This window comes from Hypomesus transpacificus, chromosome 14 (assembly GCF_021917145.1).
Source record: "Hypomesus transpacificus isolate Combined female chromosome 14, fHypTra1, whole genome shotgun sequence".
In the NCBI taxonomy this organism is placed as follows: Eukaryota; Metazoa; Chordata; class Actinopteri; order Osmeriformes; family Osmeridae; genus Hypomesus; species Hypomesus transpacificus.
In genome coordinates, this window is record NC_061073.1 from 10,846,629 (window position 1) to 10,864,494 (window position 17,866).

The 17,866-nt window shown below is 57.1% G+C and overlaps 1 protein-coding gene across 4 annotated transcripts in view; it reads right to left on the minus strand.

The window, feature by feature from the left end:
* Nucleotides 1-17,866, minus strand: part of mon2 (MON2 homolog, regulator of endosome-to-Golgi trafficking) — a 35,020-nt gene that overhangs the window by 7,396 nt on the left and 9,758 nt on the right. For 2 of the 4 annotated variants that reach the window (XM_047034913.1, XM_047034916.1), the window contains 25 exons: nt 16,676-16,807; nt 15,454-15,583; nt 15,196-15,293; nt 14,778-14,903; nt 12,948-13,139; nt 12,671-12,795; nt 12,399-12,538; nt 11,996-12,149; nt 11,461-11,651; nt 11,177-11,258; nt 10,711-10,892; nt 10,454-10,566; nt 10,203-10,307; nt 9,172-9,252; nt 7,719-7,792; nt 7,509-7,599; nt 7,109-7,210; nt 6,724-6,726; nt 5,850-5,960; nt 5,372-5,547; nt 4,688-4,850; nt 3,185-3,478; nt 2,680-2,878; nt 1,293-1,942; nt 696-839 (listed from right to left, as the gene is read on the minus strand). In XM_047034913.1, coding sequence (XP_046890869.1) covers nt 696-839; nt 1,293-1,942; nt 2,680-2,878; nt 3,185-3,478; nt 4,688-4,850; nt 5,372-5,547; nt 5,850-5,960; nt 6,724-6,726; nt 7,109-7,210; nt 7,509-7,599; nt 7,719-7,792; nt 9,172-9,252; nt 10,203-10,307; nt 10,454-10,566; nt 10,711-10,892; nt 11,177-11,258; nt 11,461-11,651; nt 11,996-12,149; nt 12,399-12,538; nt 12,671-12,795; nt 12,948-13,139; nt 14,778-14,903; nt 15,196-15,293; nt 15,454-15,583; nt 16,676-16,807 — 3,858 coding nt within the window. Of the gene's footprint in view, nt 1-695; nt 840-1,292; nt 1,943-2,679; nt 2,879-3,184; nt 3,479-4,687; nt 4,851-5,371; nt 5,548-5,849; nt 5,961-6,723; nt 6,727-7,108; nt 7,211-7,508; nt 7,600-7,718; nt 7,793-9,171; nt 9,253-10,202; nt 10,308-10,453; nt 10,567-10,710; nt 10,893-11,176; nt 11,259-11,460; nt 11,652-11,995; nt 12,150-12,398; nt 12,539-12,670; nt 12,796-12,947; nt 13,140-14,777; nt 14,904-15,195; nt 15,294-15,453; nt 15,584-16,163; nt 16,642-16,675; nt 16,808-17,866 lie in introns of those variants that run through there. The other 2 variants (XM_047034917.1, XM_047034915.1) reach the window with 2 other exon arrangements.

Consider the following 17,866-nt stretch of genomic DNA (forward strand, 5'->3'; position numbering starts at 1 on the left):
CAAAAGGGCAAAAAGGAGGACACGCAACAGCGGTCGGGACAAAGGGCTGGAAAACCGGACTGCCCAGACGAAATCTGGACGTCTGGTCCCCCTAGCCTAAACAGCTGCTACTAGATAAGATGACTTCATCAACAGCAGCTTGGACAGATTTGCTGAACGTTCGAAGGATTTGAGCAGGGGCGTACAAACATGATTTCTGCAGGAGTTTCGACAGGAGTGTTGCTGAAGAAACAGATGGGACCGTGCAAAAGGTAACTGAAAGGATGAAACTCGTTTGGATCTCATAACGTGTGTGTTTATGCTAGCCTGAAGAGAGACTGACACCACTACCTCGCTGCCAGCATGACAAAACGGAGTAGAGGGATGATTGGGGGACTTAATGTTTGATGTGTTGACAGACGGCCGATGAGGAACAAGCAGGAGAGAAAGCGCTGGATGAACATCACAGAGGGAGGATGACTGCGAACAGAGGCTCTACAGAAAGGGACAACTTTAATCCAGTTAGCGTTCAGGGAACATCCACACGTCACAGTCTTTAAGATATTTTCAAGGCCTTTGGTTGCTCAAACGGCTCCACAAGAGGGTGGATTTTAAGATACTATTTGACTCAAATCTGGGAAATCACCTGCGATGTTGTGAGGGAAGAAAAGGGGGATGGACCAACTAAACCAAGGTGTGTTTTCTGTCCTGGTTACCTGGTTGTATTTGGCGTTGGCCACGTGCTTGGTCTCCATGGTGCCGTACTGGGGCGGTTTGCAGGAGAACTCGACGAAGAGGAGCAGCTGCTCAAAGATGGCGGGGTACATGACCTGCAGGTTCTCAGGGCCCACACAGATGGCCTGCAGCAGGAGAGACAGACAGACACTCACTCCTGACACTCACCAGGGGACTGAACAGCAACTTTTAACGGGCCTGTTGCGCAATCCATCTAGTGCCCAACGATTGTTTAGCCTCGGCCGTCGTGGCGCACGCTGACCAGCCCTGGAGCAGGGCACAGACGCCTCAGGGAGGGAGAACTGGAGCTCTGCTGCTAACTGGAGCTCTGCTGCTAACTGGAGCTCTGCTGCTAACTGGAGCTCTGCTGCTAACTGGAGCTCTGCTGCTAACCGTGCTTAAAACCAGTCAGAACAGGCCATGATAGTGATAATAGCAGTATTATTATTAGTAGTACTAGAACTACTCCTACTACAGACCTATATAGACCTATACTGGTACTATGTGCTAGGTTGGGGTATCTCTGCCCCCCCTGTCCAGGACAAGAGGGGCGGGGGGGCTGGGTATCTCTGCCCCACCTTCTGCAGCACGTCCAGGGCGGTGAGGACGGCCTCCTGCAGGCTGGTGAGCACCGCCTCGGTGTAGGAGGGCAGGATGAAGGGCGAGGCGTCGCTGCTGATGGGCACGGACACGGCCCCGTGCAGGATCACCCCCAGCTTCCTCAGGTCCTCCATGCTGAAGCCCCCCTTGATGTGCTGGTACAGCGCCGGGAAGATCTGCACCAGCGCCGTGAGGAAGGGCTGGCTGGGGATGAAGGCCTGCTTCTCCACCGCCGCCGCCGCGCCGGGCGGCCGCGTGCTGTCGGTGCCGGTCCGGTACCACGTGTTCCACGCCGACCACCACAGCACGGAGTCCTCCAGGGCCGACTCCTCCCCAGGGGGCGGGGCTTGGAGCTCGGCGCCGTTGTAGCGCGTGAGGCGCTCGACCAGCGAGTCGGAGCGGACGAGGGGGCGGCCGGCGCCCGAGGCGCTGAGGGGGTCGATGAGGACGGGGAGGACCCCCAGCGCGGCCAGGGCGTCGCAGGGCTTGTCCGAGTCTTTGCTGGGCGTGACGATCTGGAGGATCTCCTGGAAGCTCTTGAGGGCAGCGAGGGAGACCTCGTTGTTCTTGCTGAGGGCGGCAGACTGGATGTGGTCCAGGAGGACCTCCCACGCCTTGAAGAAGTCTCCTGTGAGGAGACAGCCAGGAGGAGAGGGGGGAGAGAGAGGCAGGGAATACAATCTCACAAAGCAGTCTTGGTGGATGTAGAACAATCAGACTGTGTGAAGGGATGGAATGTTCCATAATGAAAGCCTTAAATGATACTCCATGACAGTCTCTCTCTGGTCCTCTGAACCCCCCTGCCCTGCATGTTCTAGATGTTCCAACACACTGATGCGTCAGACTGATGCGTCGTTATCAAACTCAGCAGAAGCCTGACACCGGGTGTGTTAAAACAGGGAGACATCTGAAACATCCAGGACAGAGTCCCAGGCTGCTCTACCATCTGAAACATCCAGGACAGAGTCCCAGGCTGCTCTACCATCTGAAACATCCAGGACAGAGTCCCAGGCTGCTCTACCATCTGAAACATCCAGGACAGAGTCCCAGGCTGCTCTACCATCTGAAACATCCAGGACAGAGTCCCAGGCTGCTCTACCATCTGAAACATCCAGGACAGAGTCCCAGGCTGCTCTACCATCTGAAACATCCAGGACAGAGTCCCAGGCTGCTCTACCATCTGAAACATCCAGGACAGAGTCCCAGGCTGCTCTACCATCTGAAACATCCAGGACAGAGTCCCAGTCTGCTCAACCATCTGAAACATCCAGGACAGAGTCCCAGGCTGCTCTACCATCCTGAATCCCTCCCCCCCTGTAATGGATGTTTAACTCCAGGCCAGGTGCCCTGGTGAGAGAGCTCCACCTAGCTGCTGGAGCAGGTATCTCCTGGTGTTGAAGATGCGGGCCACCCCAGCCAGGGTGAGCACCCAGGTCTCTGCCCACTGCTTCTCCGCCGTGTCCCGCGAGTGGTGGATGAGGATGTTCCCCCCGCCAGACTCGATCTTCTCCTTGTCGGCCGAGGTGGATGAGTTTCTCACGCGGTCTAGCAGGTTGAACAGCACCTGGAGGGTTCATTACACATGGGGTCACGCAGGTTCATTACACATGGGGTCACGCAGGTTCATTACACATGGGGTCACGCAGGTTCATTACACATGGGGTCACATACTTTTTGACAACGGCAAATCTGTCTTACTTTTAATTAAGGAAATTATATTTAATTACCGCATACTCCGTTACTTAAAAAAGCAGGGCTGGTGTAGGGTCCTGTGTGTGTGTGTGTGTGTGTGTGCTGGTGTAGGGTCCTGTGTGTCTGTGTGTGTGTGTCTGTGTGTGTGTGTGTATGTGTGTGTGTGTGGAGTCTCTACCTTCCAGACCACGATGTGCCAGGTGGGCTGCTGCAGCAGGGTCCCGTGTGCAGCGATGGTGGAGAACATGGTCTGTCCAGCGCTCTTCCTCACGGCTGGCCGAGGGTCCACGCACAGCTCCCCCAGCCTGGCGTACAGACACAGCCACAGGCAGTCAAAGGGAGGGGCCGGGTGGAAGGGCCGGTTCAGGGCCTCTCCCCTCTCCTGGGCCTGCTTCTGCAGCGTGGCCTCCTCCCTCTCCAGCTCCTGGGTGATGGCCTCGCCCCTCTGGAAGAAGTAGTCCGAGATGTTCCACTGTGGGGGAACAGATGGGGGGTTAACACGGTCGGTCAGTCATCGCTGACCACTGTTTGTTTTGGCGTCACGCTTTCACGAGTTAGACTGAGTCTTAGACTGGATGGTGGAGTGGACAGAGACTGGATGGTGTAGTGGACAGGGACTGGATGGTGGAGTGGACAGGGACTGGGTGGTGGAGTGGACAGGGACTGGATGGTGGAGTGGATGGTGGAGTGGACAGGGAGTGGATGGTGGAGTGGACAGGGAGTGGATGGTGGAGTGGACAGGGAGTGGATGGTGGAGTGGACAGGGAGTGGATGGTGGAGTGGACAGGGACTGGATGGTGGAGTGGACAGGGACTGGATGGTGGAGTGGACAGGGAGTGGATGGTGGAGTGGACAGGGACTGGATGGTGGAGTGGACAGGGACTGGATGGTGGAGTGGACAGGGACTGGATGGTGGAGCGGACAGGGACTGGATGGTGGAGTGGACAGGGACTGGATGGTGGAGTGGACAGGGACTGGATGGTGGAGTGGATGGTGGAGTGGATGGTTGAGTGGACAGGGACTGGATGGTGGAGTGGACAGGGAGTGGATGGTGGAGTGGACAGGGAGTGGATGGTGGAGTGGACAGGGACTGGATGGTGGAGTGGACAGGGAGTGGATGGTGGAGTGGACAGGGACTGGATGGTGGAGTGGACAGGGACTGGATGGTGGAGCGGACAGGGACTGGATGGTGGAGCGGACAGGGACTGGATGGTGGAGTGGACAGGGACTGGATGGTGGAGTGGACAGGGACTGGATGGTGGAGCGGACAGGGACTGGATGGTGGAGTGGACAGGGAGTGGATGGTGGAGTGGACAGGGACTGGATGGTGGAGTGGACAGGGACTGGATGGTGGAGTGGACAGGGACTGGATGGTGGAGTGGACAGGGACTGGATGGTGGAGTGGACAGGGACTGGATGGTGGAGTGGACAGGGACTGGATGGTGGAGTGGACAAGGACTGGATGGTGGAGTGGATGGTGGACTGGATGGTGGAGTGGACAGGGACTGGATGGTGGAGTGGACAGGGACTGGATGGTGGAGCGGACAGGGACTGGATGGTGGAGTGGACAGGGAGTGGATGGTGGAGTGGACAGGGACTGGATGGTGGAGTGGACAGGGACTGGATGGTGGAGTGGACAGGGAGTGAGCAGGCGGGGAGGAGAGCGAGCTCCAGGTCTCACCAGGAGGCCGATGGACGTGAGGCTGATGTTGAGCTCCTGGTTCTGCAGGCCGAAGCTGCTAGCTACATCCACTACGATCTGGAGGCACGTGCAAGGCATGGTGGGTAGGAAGTCCGTCACCACCAACTGCAGGCACTGGAAGGCAGTTCGTATCAACGACTCTCTGGTGGGCAGACAAAATGCTCAAATGAGGGTACACCGCCACCAACAGACTGGGACTTTACAAAAACATTTAATCATTCGAGTAAACAGTAAAAATAATCTAAGCTTTACGGTTTGTTGATGGTAAATGATCGAGCTGATGAAAAACCACTTATCCTACCCTAGTCACCCCCTCCCTCCCTCTCCTACCCCTGGTCACCTCTCCCTCCCTCTCCTACCCCTGGTCACCTCTCCCTCCCTCTCCTAACCTTGGTCACCTCCCTCCCTCTCCTACCCCTGGTCACCTCCCTCTCCTACCCCTGGTCACCTCTCCCTCCCTCTCCTAACCCTGGTCACCTCTCCCCCTCTCCTACCCCTGGTCACCTCTCCCCCTCTCCTACCCCTGGTCACCTCCATCTCCTACCCCTGGTCACCTCTCCCCCTCTCCTACCCCTGGTCACCTCCCTCTCCTACCCCTGGTCACCTCCCTCTCCTACCCCTGGTCACCTCCCTCTCCTACCCCTGGTCACCTCCCTCTCCTACCCCTGGTCATTGCGGATGGCTCCTATGACCCCCAGGATGAGGGGCCAGCCGGGGCCCAGGCGGTCCCCCTGGCTCTGCAGGATCTGCAGCACGCTGTCCAGCTGCTTGTGGCGGATGTCAGCGTGCAGCACGTTGGACAGCTCCTTCAGGGGGTTCAGCAGCAGCAGCTGCAGCCTCTGGGGACAGAACACACACACACTTTGTACCTGGGTGTGGGACAGGGGGGGGTCGTGTTTGTACCTGGTTGTGGGACAGGGGGGGTCGTGTCTGTACCTGGTTGTGGGACAGGGGGGGGGTTGTGTGTGTACCTGGTTGTGGGAGAGGGGGGGGTCGTGTGTGTACCTGGTTGTGGGACAGGGGGGGTTGTGTGTGTACCTGGTTGTGGGACAGGGGGGGGTCGTGTGTGTACCTGGTTGTGGGACAGGGGGGGGGTCGTGTGTGTACCTGGTTGTGGGACAGGGGGGGGTCGTGTGTGTACCTGGTTGTGGGACAGGGGGGGGTCGTGTTTGTAGGCCAGGCCAGCCTTGATGAGTGCCGTCACCGCCTCTGCACCCCACTCTCTCATCCTGGCATTCGGGTGCTGGCAGACCTACAGGGGACATCACACACACACACATACAGATCAGACACACACACACACTCACAGATCAGAGACAAGACCAACACACACCAAAGAAAGGGTGAGAGAGAGACAGAGTATGAGACGGTGAAAGAGAGAGAGAGGGGGGGTATATGTTGTTTCCACCAGGTGTTCACAGTGATTCAGCAGCCGAGTGATCAGAGTGATTTGGAACCCCCGGCAAAATCAGTGATTCCATGAAAGTGATCGCTGGATCAAGGAAGGTGGGATGTGATCATGAGGGCCTCGGAGCTCAGCTGGCCTCGGAGCTCAGCTGGCCTCGGAGCTCAGCTGGCCTCGGAGCTCAGCTGGCCTCGGAGCTCAGCTGGCCTCGGAGCTCAGCTGGCCTCTGGCCTCGCTGCCGCCGCCGACTTAGAACGCTAAATTCACCCAGAAGTGTTAGGGTTGTCCGTGTGCCGGCCGACTTGAACGTGGACCAGGTTGGAGACGGGCATGTCCTCCAGCGTCCAATCAGAGCAATGCAACACGGCTGCACAGACAGGTTGAAAACTGTTCCGCAAGGCGTACCGTCCATTGGATTTATTTGCAAAGCAAACATACAGTGTGTAAATCTACACACTGCAGTGTTTTAGCTTCAACATGCTGGACTGAGACGCAACGAGAGAGGGGGGGGAAGAGAGAGAGAGAGAGAGAGAGAGAGAGAGAGAGAGAGAGAGAGAGAGAGAGAGAGAGGAAGAAGACAAGGGGGGAGAAAGAGAATAATTGCGCTTACCTTCTGCAAAACACACGGGTGCAAAAGAGAGGGAGAGAAACACAACATGAAAGCACCGTTTCTCACTAACACACACACACACACACAAGCACAACTAACACACACTAACCACACAAATCTAGTTCCACATTCAGTAGAGGACAGACTGAAGCCAGATCCAGTTTTATAATGACAGCAGTGAGTGTGTAAACTGTCTAGAACCCCCATCCAACACCAGGCCAAGGCACCACGTCCTCACCACACCCTGGAACCCCTCGCTTCATTTGAGATGTCCAGGGGGCGGTACCGACGGGCGCAGCCCAGAATGCCTCTGGACAGGACAGGATAGAACAGGGTCTAGATACCCAGCCTGTCAGAGACAGGAAGCAGGAAGCAGGGTTCGTACCTCCAGCAGGTGTCCTGTGAGCGGTCTCCACAGGATCTCTATCCGGTCCATGTTCACCAGCCCTGTCTCCAGCAGCTTAGCCACGGCAAACAGAGATGGCTCCTGCAACCACACACACACACACACTCAGAACTACTGCAACCACACACACACACACACTCAGAACAACTGCAACCACACACACACACTCAGAACTACTGCAACCACACACACACACACTCAGAACTACTGCAACCACACACAAACACACTCAGAACTACTGCAACCACACACACACACACACACACTCAGAACTACTGCAACCACACACTCAGAACTCCAGACACACACTCAGAACTCCAGACACACACACACACACTCCAGACGGGTCTACTGTCTGATGTCTTCTCTGATTGGTTACCTTGTTAGTTCCGTAGGCCATCTCCATGGCCTCCAGAGACAAGGAGCAGAGAGCGTTGATCAGGTGATGCAGGGACACGTCATCAAGGTACCTACACACACACACACACACACACAAACACACAGAGACACACACACACACAGACCATGTAACACACCCCAGTAGATCCCCATGACAAGAGGACGTGGAGCTGTGACTAATGATCCTCACTGTGAGCTCTCAAACAGCCTGGATAAGATGTTGGATATGACGGGCAGATCCGTCATCACAGCTGTGGTCAGCACCTGCAGAGACACATACACACACACACGGGTCAGTACAAGGGTGTAGGTCTGGGTGGAGGTGTGTGTGAGCGTGCTGGTTGTGTGTCTGGTGTGTGTGTGTGTGTGTGTGTGGAGCAGGTCTCACCGTGCTGGGTGTGTGTGTGGTGTGTGTGTGTGGAGCAGGTCTCACCGTGCTGGGTGTGTGTGTGGTGTGTGTGTGTGGAGCAGGTCTCACCGTGCTGGGTGTGTGTGTGGTGTGTGTGTGGTGTGTGTGTGGTGTGTGTGTGTGGAGCAGGTCTCACCGTGCTGGGTGTGTGTGTGGTGTGTGTGTGGTGTTTGTGTGTGGAGCAGGTCTCACCGTGCTGGGTGTGTGTGTGGTGTGTGTGTGTGGAGCAGGTCTCACCGTGCTGGGTGTGTGTGGTGTGTGTGTGTGGAGCAGGTCTCACCGTGCTGGGTGTGTGTGGTGTGTGTGTGTGGAGCAGGTCTCACCGTGCTGGGTGTGTGTGTGGTGTGTGTGTGTGGAGCAGGTCTCACCGTACTGGGTGTGTGTGTGTGTGTGTGTGTGTGTGGAGCAGGTCTCACCGTGCTGGGTGTGTGTGTGGTGTGTGTGTGGTGTGTGTGTGGTGTGTGTGTGGTGTGTGTGTGTGGTGTGTGGTGTGTGTGTGTGTGTGTGTGGTGTGTGTGGTGTGTGTGTGGTGTGTGTGTGGTGTGTGTGTGTGGAGCAGGTCTCACCGTGCTGGGTGTGTGTGTGGTGTGTGTGTGGTGTGTGTGTGTGTGTGTGTGGTGTGTGTGTGGTGTGTGTGGTGTGTGTGTGGTGTGTGTGTGGTGTGTGTGTGTGGAGCAGGTCTCACCGTGCTGGGTGTGTGTGTGGTGTGTGTGTGGTGTTTGTGTGTGGAGCAGGTCTCACCGTGCTGGGTGTGTGTGTGGTGTGTGTGTGTGGAGCAGGTCTCACCGTGCTGGGTGTGTGTGGTGTGTGTGTGTGGAGCAGGTCTCACCGTGCTGGGTGTGTGTGGTGTGTGTGTGTGGAGCAGGTCTCACCGTGCTGGGTGTGTGTGTGGTGTGTGTGTGTGGAGCAGGTCTCACCGTACTGGGTGTGTGTGTGTGTGTGTGTGTGTGTGGAGCAGGTCTCACCGTGCTGGGTGTGTGTGTGGTGTGTGTGTGGTGTGTGTGTGGTGTGTGTGTGGTGTGTGTGTGTGGTGTGTGGTGTGTGTGTGTGTGTGTGTGGTGTGTGTGGTGTGTGTGTGGTGTGTGTGTGGTGTGTGTGTGTGGAGCAGGTCTCACCGTGCTGGGTGTGTGTGTGGTGTGTGTGTGGTGTGTGTGTGTGTGTGTGTGGTGTGTGTGTGGTGTGTGTGGTGTGTGTGTGGTGTGTGTGTGGTGTGTGTGTGTGGAGCAGGTCTCACCGTGCTGGGGCCCTCCACAGCCCTGCCCGGCCTCAGGGCCCCGCCCGCCCCTGGTTTGAGCCCCAGGATCCACACCAGGTGCTGCAGGGGGAGGAAGCACACACAGCTGTCACACACACTGACACTGACACAGGGCCAGGAACAGGGCCAGGGCCAGGAACAGGGCCAGGAACAGGGCCAGGAACAGGGCCAGGAACAGGAACAGGGCCAGGAACAGGGCCAGGAACAGGAACAGGGCCAGGAACAGGGCCAGGAACAGGGCCAGGAACAGGGCCAGGAACAGGGCCAGGAACAGGGCCAGGAACAGGGCCAGGAACAGGGCCAGGAACAGGACCAGGAACAGGGCCAGGAACAGGGCCAGGAACAGGGCCAGGAACAGGGCCAGGAACAGGACCAGGAACAGGGCCAGGAATAGGACCAGGACGAGGAACAGGGCCAGGAACAGGGCCAGGAACAGGGCCAGGAACAGGGCCAGGAACAGGGCCAGGACCAGGAACAGGGCCAGGAACAGGGCCAGGAATAGGGCCAGGAACAGGGCCAGGAACAGGGCCAGGAATAGGGCCAGGAACAGGAACAGGGCCAGGAACAGGGCCAGGAACAGGGCCAGGACCAGGAACAGGGCCAGGAACAGGGCCAGGAATAGGGCCAGGAACAGGGCCAGGAACAGGGCCAGGACCAGGAACAGGGCCAGGAACAGGGCCAGGACCAGGGCCAGGAACAGGGCCAGGAACAGGGCCAGGAACAGGGCCAGGAACAGGGCCAGGAACAGGGCCAGGAACAGGGCCAGGAATAGGGCCAGGAACAGGGCCAGGGCCAGGAACAGGGCCAGGAACAGGGCCAGGAACAGGGCCAGGAACAGGGCCAGGAATAGGACCAGGACGACAGCCCTGGAGGCTCTTAGGATGGCTGAAGGCAGTTCTACAGGTGGATGTGAAGCCCTGTGTGACGTTGCTTGTAAAAGGGGCCGTACAGATCAAACGGGATTCTGACTTGATACGAGATGTGGAAGGAGGAGGGGGGGGGGGGTGCACCTGTAGCGTGGCCAGGACCAGCTGCCATGACGACCCCAGCACAGCCCCGTGGCAGTGGGCCAGGTTCAGCAGTGTGCGCATGCACTGGATGTTCTTAGCCGTCAGCTGGGACACGCACACACGCACACACACACACACGGGGAGAGAAAGCATACTGTCATATATCAACTCGCCGCATGTGTGACATTTTGGACAGCGTCTGTGAAAAAGGTGGGTATTTGGGCGGTGTGTGTGTGCGTGCGTGCTCTCACCACCACAGTTCCCTGAGGCTGGACAGTCAGAGGCTGTCCTACTGCCACCACCTGCTGGTGGGACTCACTGGAGGGACTGATGATCTGCACACTGTGACCCTGGATGGAGTAGGCTGTGGGGACACACACACACACACACACACACACACACACAGACACACACACAAAGCTTGAGTCAGAGATTCAGAAACCGACACAAGTTGAGACAGAGTGTGTGTGTGTGTGTGTGCATCCCCCCCCAGCCCCCCCAGCCCCACCCTTGTTGGAGAGGTTCCCGGCGCTGCTGCAGAGCACGGTGAGTGCGTAGTGGGGAGGCAGGGAGGCCTTGCACACGGCCGTGATGAAGGCGTCGCGGGGCGTCACCAGGCCCAGGCGGCCGCACAGCCACGCCAGGCTCAGCTCCGCCTTCAGGATGCTCTCTGTCGCCGCCTCGTCCGTGCTGACACACAACAGCAGCACGGGGCAGGGTTAGCATCACTAACACTACATTAGCAGCACTACTATGTTAGTATTACAGCTGTGTCGTTATTATTACTATATTGTTATTATTTTTATGTGACAGGTGTTGAACACTTCTGGTTCTGTGACAGGTGTTGAACACTTCTGGTTCTGTGACAGGTGTTGAACACTTCTGGTTCTGTGACAGGTGCGGAACACAGGGTGCGGAACACAGGGTGCGGAACACAGGGTGCGGAACACAGGGTGTGGATGAGGGATCCCTACCTGGCGTCCAGCAGGAGGGAGAGGGCAGCCAGCAGGCCACACCAGCACGCTCCCACCATCTCCTCCCACACCAGGTGAGCCCCTGGGAGGAGCAGACAAACACACGCAGACTAACACACCTCGTAAGGAACACTCGCGCTCGTCGGGATTCACAACATCTAGATTCAAGACTCCCAGCATGACCACTAGGGGCCAGTAGAGCACAGACCCCTCACCCTACCCTCCCTCTGTTCTCTCCGCTCCCACCCTCCTCCCTTCACTCTCCCCTCCCCTCTCCCCCTCACCAGGTGCAGGCTGGGCCTCCAGGTCTGGCTGGTTCTCCCTGCGCTCTGCCAGCTCTGCCTCCTCCTTGGCCAGCTCCCTCTCGATCATGGAGGTGATGCCTCGCACCAGGTCCAGCAGCGCGCCAAACGCCACCGACATGGCGTAGCCCTCAGGGATGGAGGGGGGCTCCACCTTGTCCAGCATCTCCAGGCTGGGGGGAAGGAGGGGAGCATGGGGTTTATCTGTCTAATAACTGCTCCTGCATGACCAAGCCATTTGTCATGATTACAGCGCTATTTGTATGTTGTGCATGTTTGTGTGTGGTGTGTGTGTGTTTGTGTGTGGTGTGTGTGTGTGTGTCTGTGTGTGGTGTGTGTGTGGTGTGTGTGTGTGTGTCTGTGTGTGGTGTGTGTGTGTCTGTGTGTGGTGTGTGTGTGTGTCTGTGTGTGGTGTGTGTGTGTCTGTGTGTGGTGTGTGTGTGTGTGTCTGTGTGTGGTGTGTGTGTGTCTGTGTGTGGTGTGTGTGTGTGTGTGTGTGTGTGAGGCGTGTCCTCACTAGGTAGCCTTGGCGCTGCCCTGCACGCTGACAGTCACCAGAGGGATCCAGATGCCCCGGTACTCAAAGGCAGCCTGGGGGCTCAGACTGGAGCTGACGCCCCCCAATCCCTGCCCCCCCTGGGACGAGCCCTGGGCCCCGGGGCCCGACGCCCCTGGGGGGGGGGGGGGGGGGGAAGGGGAGGAGAGGAGAAGGAAGGAGAGGAAGGAAGTTCAAGGTCATCATTAGTCTGACAGGCTTCAAGAAAACAAAAAAAATCATCCTCATTTTACCAGCGAGAAGATTCAGTCAACAAAATCATCTATCATCCCTCCTTCTCAAATCGATGGATCCTTGCTTTCCTCCCACCCTATCTCCTCTTCCTCCTCCCCTCCTCCCCCCTCCTCCCCTCCTCCCCCCTCACCAGGTGTGTTGGTGGTGGCAGCAGGGTTGCCTGTGTTGAGGGTGATGAAGAGGGACTGGATGAAGGAGCCCAGGGCGTTGACGATGTCTCGGAACACCTTGGTGGAGTGTTGCTTCATGTCGTACGACTGGCAGAACGACCTGGGGGGGAGGGACTTCCTGTCAGAGCAGGAAGCACTGGGGAGCAGCACTGGTACAGGGGTTATGTGGAGCGGACAGGGGGATCAGATGGGGTGTGTGTGTGTGTATCAGGGTGTGTGTGTGTGTGCTCACCGCAGCAGGTGAGGCTGCACACACAGCCGGTGGACTGACTCCACAGCCACAGCTCTCAGCCACTGAGGCTTCTCTCCGTCCAGGAACTTCACCAGCAGGGACAGGAAGATCTCACACTCTGTCACCTGCCACACACACACACACACACACACCGTACACACAATGAGCATGATGCCTGCTGAGACTGACAGAGACTGAGCCTGTACATATATCTGAATGTTTATGTTTGTATCTGACTTTGTGTGTGTATATGTGTGTGTGTACCACAGCCCCTCACCAGCAGGCTGTAGAAGTGCTTGATGAGCACGGACACCACCCTGAGCAGCCGCATGCAGATGGGGAAGTAGGGCTTCTCCACCGGGGCTGGGGACGGGCCGCTGGCCCCCTGACGGAACTTGATGTTGGGGGAGAACAGCTTGATGATCAGGGGACACACGCGCTCCTTCAGCAGGAAGCTGAACTCCTGGTGCTGGGGGGGAGGAGAAGAGGACAGGAGGAGGAGAGGAGAGGAGGAGGAGAAGAGGAGAGGAGGAGGAAAGGAGGAGAAGAGGAGAGGAGGAGGAGAGGAGGAGGGGGGGGGAGAGGAGGAGGGGAGGAGAGAGAGGAGGAGAGGAGAGGGGGGGGGAGGAGGAGGGGGAGGAGAGAGGGGGGGGAGGAGGAGGGGGAGGAGAGAGAGGAGGAGAGGAGAGGAGGAGGAGAGGAGGAGGAGAGGGGGGGGGAGGAGGGGAGGAGAGAGAGGAGGAGAGGAGAGGGGGGGGAGGAGGAGGGGGAGGAGAGAGGGGGGGAGGAGAAGGGGGAGGAGAGAGAGGAGGAGAGGAGAGGAGGAGGAGAGGAGGAGGAGAGGGGGGGGGGGAGGAGGAGAGGAGGAGGAGATGGGGGGGAGAGGAGGAGGAGGGGAGGATAGGGGGGAGAGGAGGAGGGGAGGAGAGGAGGAGGAGAAGAGGAAAGGAGGAGAAGAGGAGAGGAGGAGGAGAGGAGAGGGGGGGGAAGAGGAGGAAGGGGGGGAGAGGAGGAGGGGAGGAGAGAGAGGAGGAGAGGAGAGGGGGGGGGGAGGAGGAGGAGAGGGGGGGGAGGAGGAGAGGAGGAGGAGATGGGGGGGAGAGGAGGAGGAGGGGAGGATAGGGGGGAGAGGAGGAGGGGAGGAGAGGAGGAGGAGAAGAGGAAAGGAGGAGAAGAGGAGAGGAGGAGGAGAGGAGAGGGGGGGGAAGAGGAGGAAGGGGGGGGAGAGTAGGAGAGAGAGGAAAGGAGGAGAGAGAGGAGAGGAGAGGAGGAGAGAGAGGAGAGGAGGAGGAGAGGAGAGGGGGGGGAAGAGGAGGAAGGGGGGGAGAGGAGGAGAGAGAGGAAAGGAGGAGAGAGAGGAGAGGAGAGGAGGAGAGAGGAGAGGAGGAGGGGGAGGAGGGGAGGAGAGAGAGAGGAGGAAGGGATGCATCTCTAGTATCAGTATTCAGCTGGAGCAGTGGAATCAAAATCCGATCAAAATCAAAGTCTGATATTTTAGAAGCCAGGAATGTTTAATGCACAGATTTATATCTGGCATCGAGTGTCGCTCGCTTCCTCCGGAACTCCCAGTCTCTTCCTCTCCATCAGTAAAGTGTGGGTGAGGGCAGCACCACCCCTGCAGTGAGGCTGGGAGGCCAGCAGTGAGGCTGGGAGGCCAGCAGTGAGGCTGTGTCTGGTGGGGCTGTGTCTGGTGAGCCTGTGTCCTGTGTCTGGTGAGCCTGTGTCCTGTGTCTGGTGAGCCTGTGTCCTGTGTCTGGTGGGCCTGTGTCCTGTGTCTGGTGGGCCTGTGTCCTGTGTCTGGTGGGCCTGTGTCTGGTGGGCCTGTGTCCTGTGTCTGGTGGGCCTGTGTCCTGTGTCTGGTGGGCCTGTGTCTAGTGGGGCTGTGTCTGGTGGGGCTGTGTCTGGTGGGCCTGTGTCTAGTGGGCCTGTGTCTAGTGGGGCTGTGTCTAGTGGGGCTGTGTCTAGTGGGGCTGTGTCTAGTGGGGCTGTGTCTAGTGGGCCTGTGTCCTGTGTCTGGTGGGCCTGTGTCTAGTGGGGCTGTGTCTAGTGGGGCTGTGTCTGGTGGGCCTGTGTCTGGTGAGCCTGTGTCTGGTGGGCCTGTGTCTACCTCCAGGAACACCCCGGGGAAGTCGTTCAGGACCGACTCCAGCAGCTCCAGCCCAAAGGTGCGCGTCATCTCCGTCATCCCCACCAGCCAGTAGGGGGCGTCTGCATTCACCAGCTGGCACAGGTCCTGGAGGGAACACAAGGAACGGGGTGAGGATTTCACGGGGTTCAAGACGCAAACTAGTCCTGGTTCACCAAACTATTTTCCTTTTTAGTTGATTCATCCTGTTAGTTCTTCACTATCTCAGAAATTCAGATTTCTGAAGAAGTGAGAACGGTGCCTAGTTAGTGAGGAACTGAGAAGTTGGCAGAACGTTCTGGATCTACGAGATGGTAGACGGGGATGATGTATATAATGGTAGTTCCGGAGCCCTGTGACCGGGTGGAGAGAGAGGTCTGTCTCCCCCTGGTGGACTCACCTGGAACAGCATGTAGGCGTCCTTGGCACTGGGCCGTAGCGTGCTGACAGACCTGCGGTTGGTGTTACCCTGGGTGGGAGGGGGGACCTCAGCCACACCTGGCGGAGGAGGAGGGGCAGGAGGGGTGGGAGGGGGAGGAGGGGAAGGAGGAGGAGGAAGACATATGTGAGAGAAGACAGAGAGACAGAGAGAGATAGAGAGGGGGGCCATGCGGAGCGCCGCAGGGCGTCTGATTGGCCGGCGTGCGGGTCAGCTGACCTTTGAAGCGGTCATCCTCGGCGACCATCCTCTCAAACACCACGGTAACCACCTGACGTACGGTGGCTGCTGCTGTGTTGTTGGTGATGTTGTCCTTGGTGAAGTGCAGCCGGAAACACAGCACAATGGCCTGTGAGGGAGAGGGGAGAGGTAGGTGTGTGTGTGTGTACCGTAGACAGGACCGGGTCGTGGACCGTGTTGTAGGGGTCGGACGATTATTGGCTTGGCCGATTATCGGCGTTGTTATTAAGCATTTTTATGGTTGTTGGTATCGGTGATTTTCAAAACTGATTTGCCGACGCAATCTATATATATATATTTTTTATAATGTGTTCATTTGTTGCTTGTTGTGGTTAAAATATACTTTTTCAAAATGTTGACAGAATGCTGCTGGATGCTTACTGCACTTTTTATGTTGTTATTATTATGAATATTAATGTTGTTATTATTATGAATATTAATATTGTTATTATGAACAGTTCTCAGAATTTAAGATATAGTTAAAATAATTTAAAGAGAGTCTTTGTCAGAGGCCTTCTTATTCTTAAATTTGACATAATTTTTATTGTTACACAAGACATATATATTGGTTCAAAATATCGGTTATCGCTCTACTTGATCTGTAATAATTGGTATCAGCATCGGTCCTGAAAAACACATATCGGTCAATGCCTAAAGTGTTGGTGGTGAGCAGGTGTCTGTGTGTGTACCTTAGACAGGACCTCGTCGTGGACCACAGTGTTGGTGGTGAGCAGGTGTCTGTGTGTGTGTACCTTAGACAGGACCTCGTTGTGGACCACAGTGTTGGTGGTGAGCAGGTGTCTGTGTGTGTGTGTGTACCTTAGACAGGACCTCGTCGTGGACCACAGTGTTGGTGGTGAGCAGGTGTCTGTGTGTGTGTACCTTAGACAGGACCTCGTCGTGGACCACAGTGTTGGTGGTGAGCAGGTGTCTGTGTGTGTGTACCTTAGACAGGACCTCGTCGTGGACCACAGTGTTGGTGGTGAGCAGGTGTCTGTGTGTGTGTACCTTAGACAGGACCTCGTCGTGGACCACAGTGTTGGTGGTGAGCAGGTGTCTGTGTGTGTGTACCTTAGACAGGACCTCGTCGTGGACCACAGTGTTGGTGGTGAGCAGGTTTCTGTGTGTGTGTACCTTAGACAGGACCTCGTCGTGGACCACAGTGTTGGTGGTGAGCAGGTGTCTGTGTGTGTGTGTGTACCTTAGACAGGACCTCGTCGTGGACCACAGTGTTGGTGGTGAGCAGGACCAGGACTGTCTGCAGCAGCTTGAGTTCCTCCAGACCGTTCTCCATCAACTGCCACAACATGTTGATGATGTTCCCTGCCGCAGCCTGCACACACACACACACACACACACACACACACACACACACACACACTTCAGACTTGTACACCCAGGGGGCAGTGTAGCAGTCACTCACACACACACACACACTTCAGACTTGTACACCCAGGGGGCAGTGTAGCAGTCACTCACACACACACACACACACACTTCAGACTTGTACACCCAGGGGGCAGTGTAGCAGTCACTCACACACACACACTTCAGACTTGTACACCCAGGGGGCAGTGTAGCAGTCACTCACACACACATCATCTGGGGACACTGAACCCAACAGGGCCTAACCCTAACCCTAACCCAGGTCACAGGTTTCTCCTCCTGGCTGTGTGAAGCAGCAGGCTGTCTGCACGGAGACACGTCTCACCCTGACCCAGACTGAAGCCAACACCAGCCTGGAGGTTTCAGCAGACGTCTAGGCTGGTGTCGGCTGTGGAGTGGAGATTAAGTCTGTCATTCAGAAGAGCAGGAGGAGGAGGAAGGAGGAGGAGACAGTCTCTTTCCAGTCTGGAAGAGTGCTCAGAGCTGTAGCTGATAGCAGCGAAGAGATGAGATTCTGGAGAGAGAGCTGCGTGCATATGTCTGTATAGCTGTTCTAACAACAAGCTCCAGTCTAGCTCCTAGTGTTCCCATGTGAAGCCTCTGTTAGACCCACATGGTCCAGACAGCTTGATCTAGCCTGCTGCAGGCATGAGCCACATAGCCTGGTCCTGGAGGGAACCAGGAAGAGAGACCTGCTGGAGGGTCACACCACTGAACCAGGAAGAGAGACCTGCTGGAGGGTCACACCACTGAACCAGGAAGAGAGACCTGCTGGAGGGTCACACCACTGAACCAGGAAGAGAGACCTGCTGGAGGGTCACACCACTGAACCAGGAAGAGAGACCTGCTGGAGGGTCACACCACTGAACCAGGAAGAGAGACCTGCTGGAGGGTCACACCACTGAACCAGGAAGAGAGACTTGCTGGAGGGTCACACCACTGAACCAGGAAGAGAGACCTGCTGGAGGGTCACACCACTGAACCAGGAAGAGAGACCTGTTGGAGG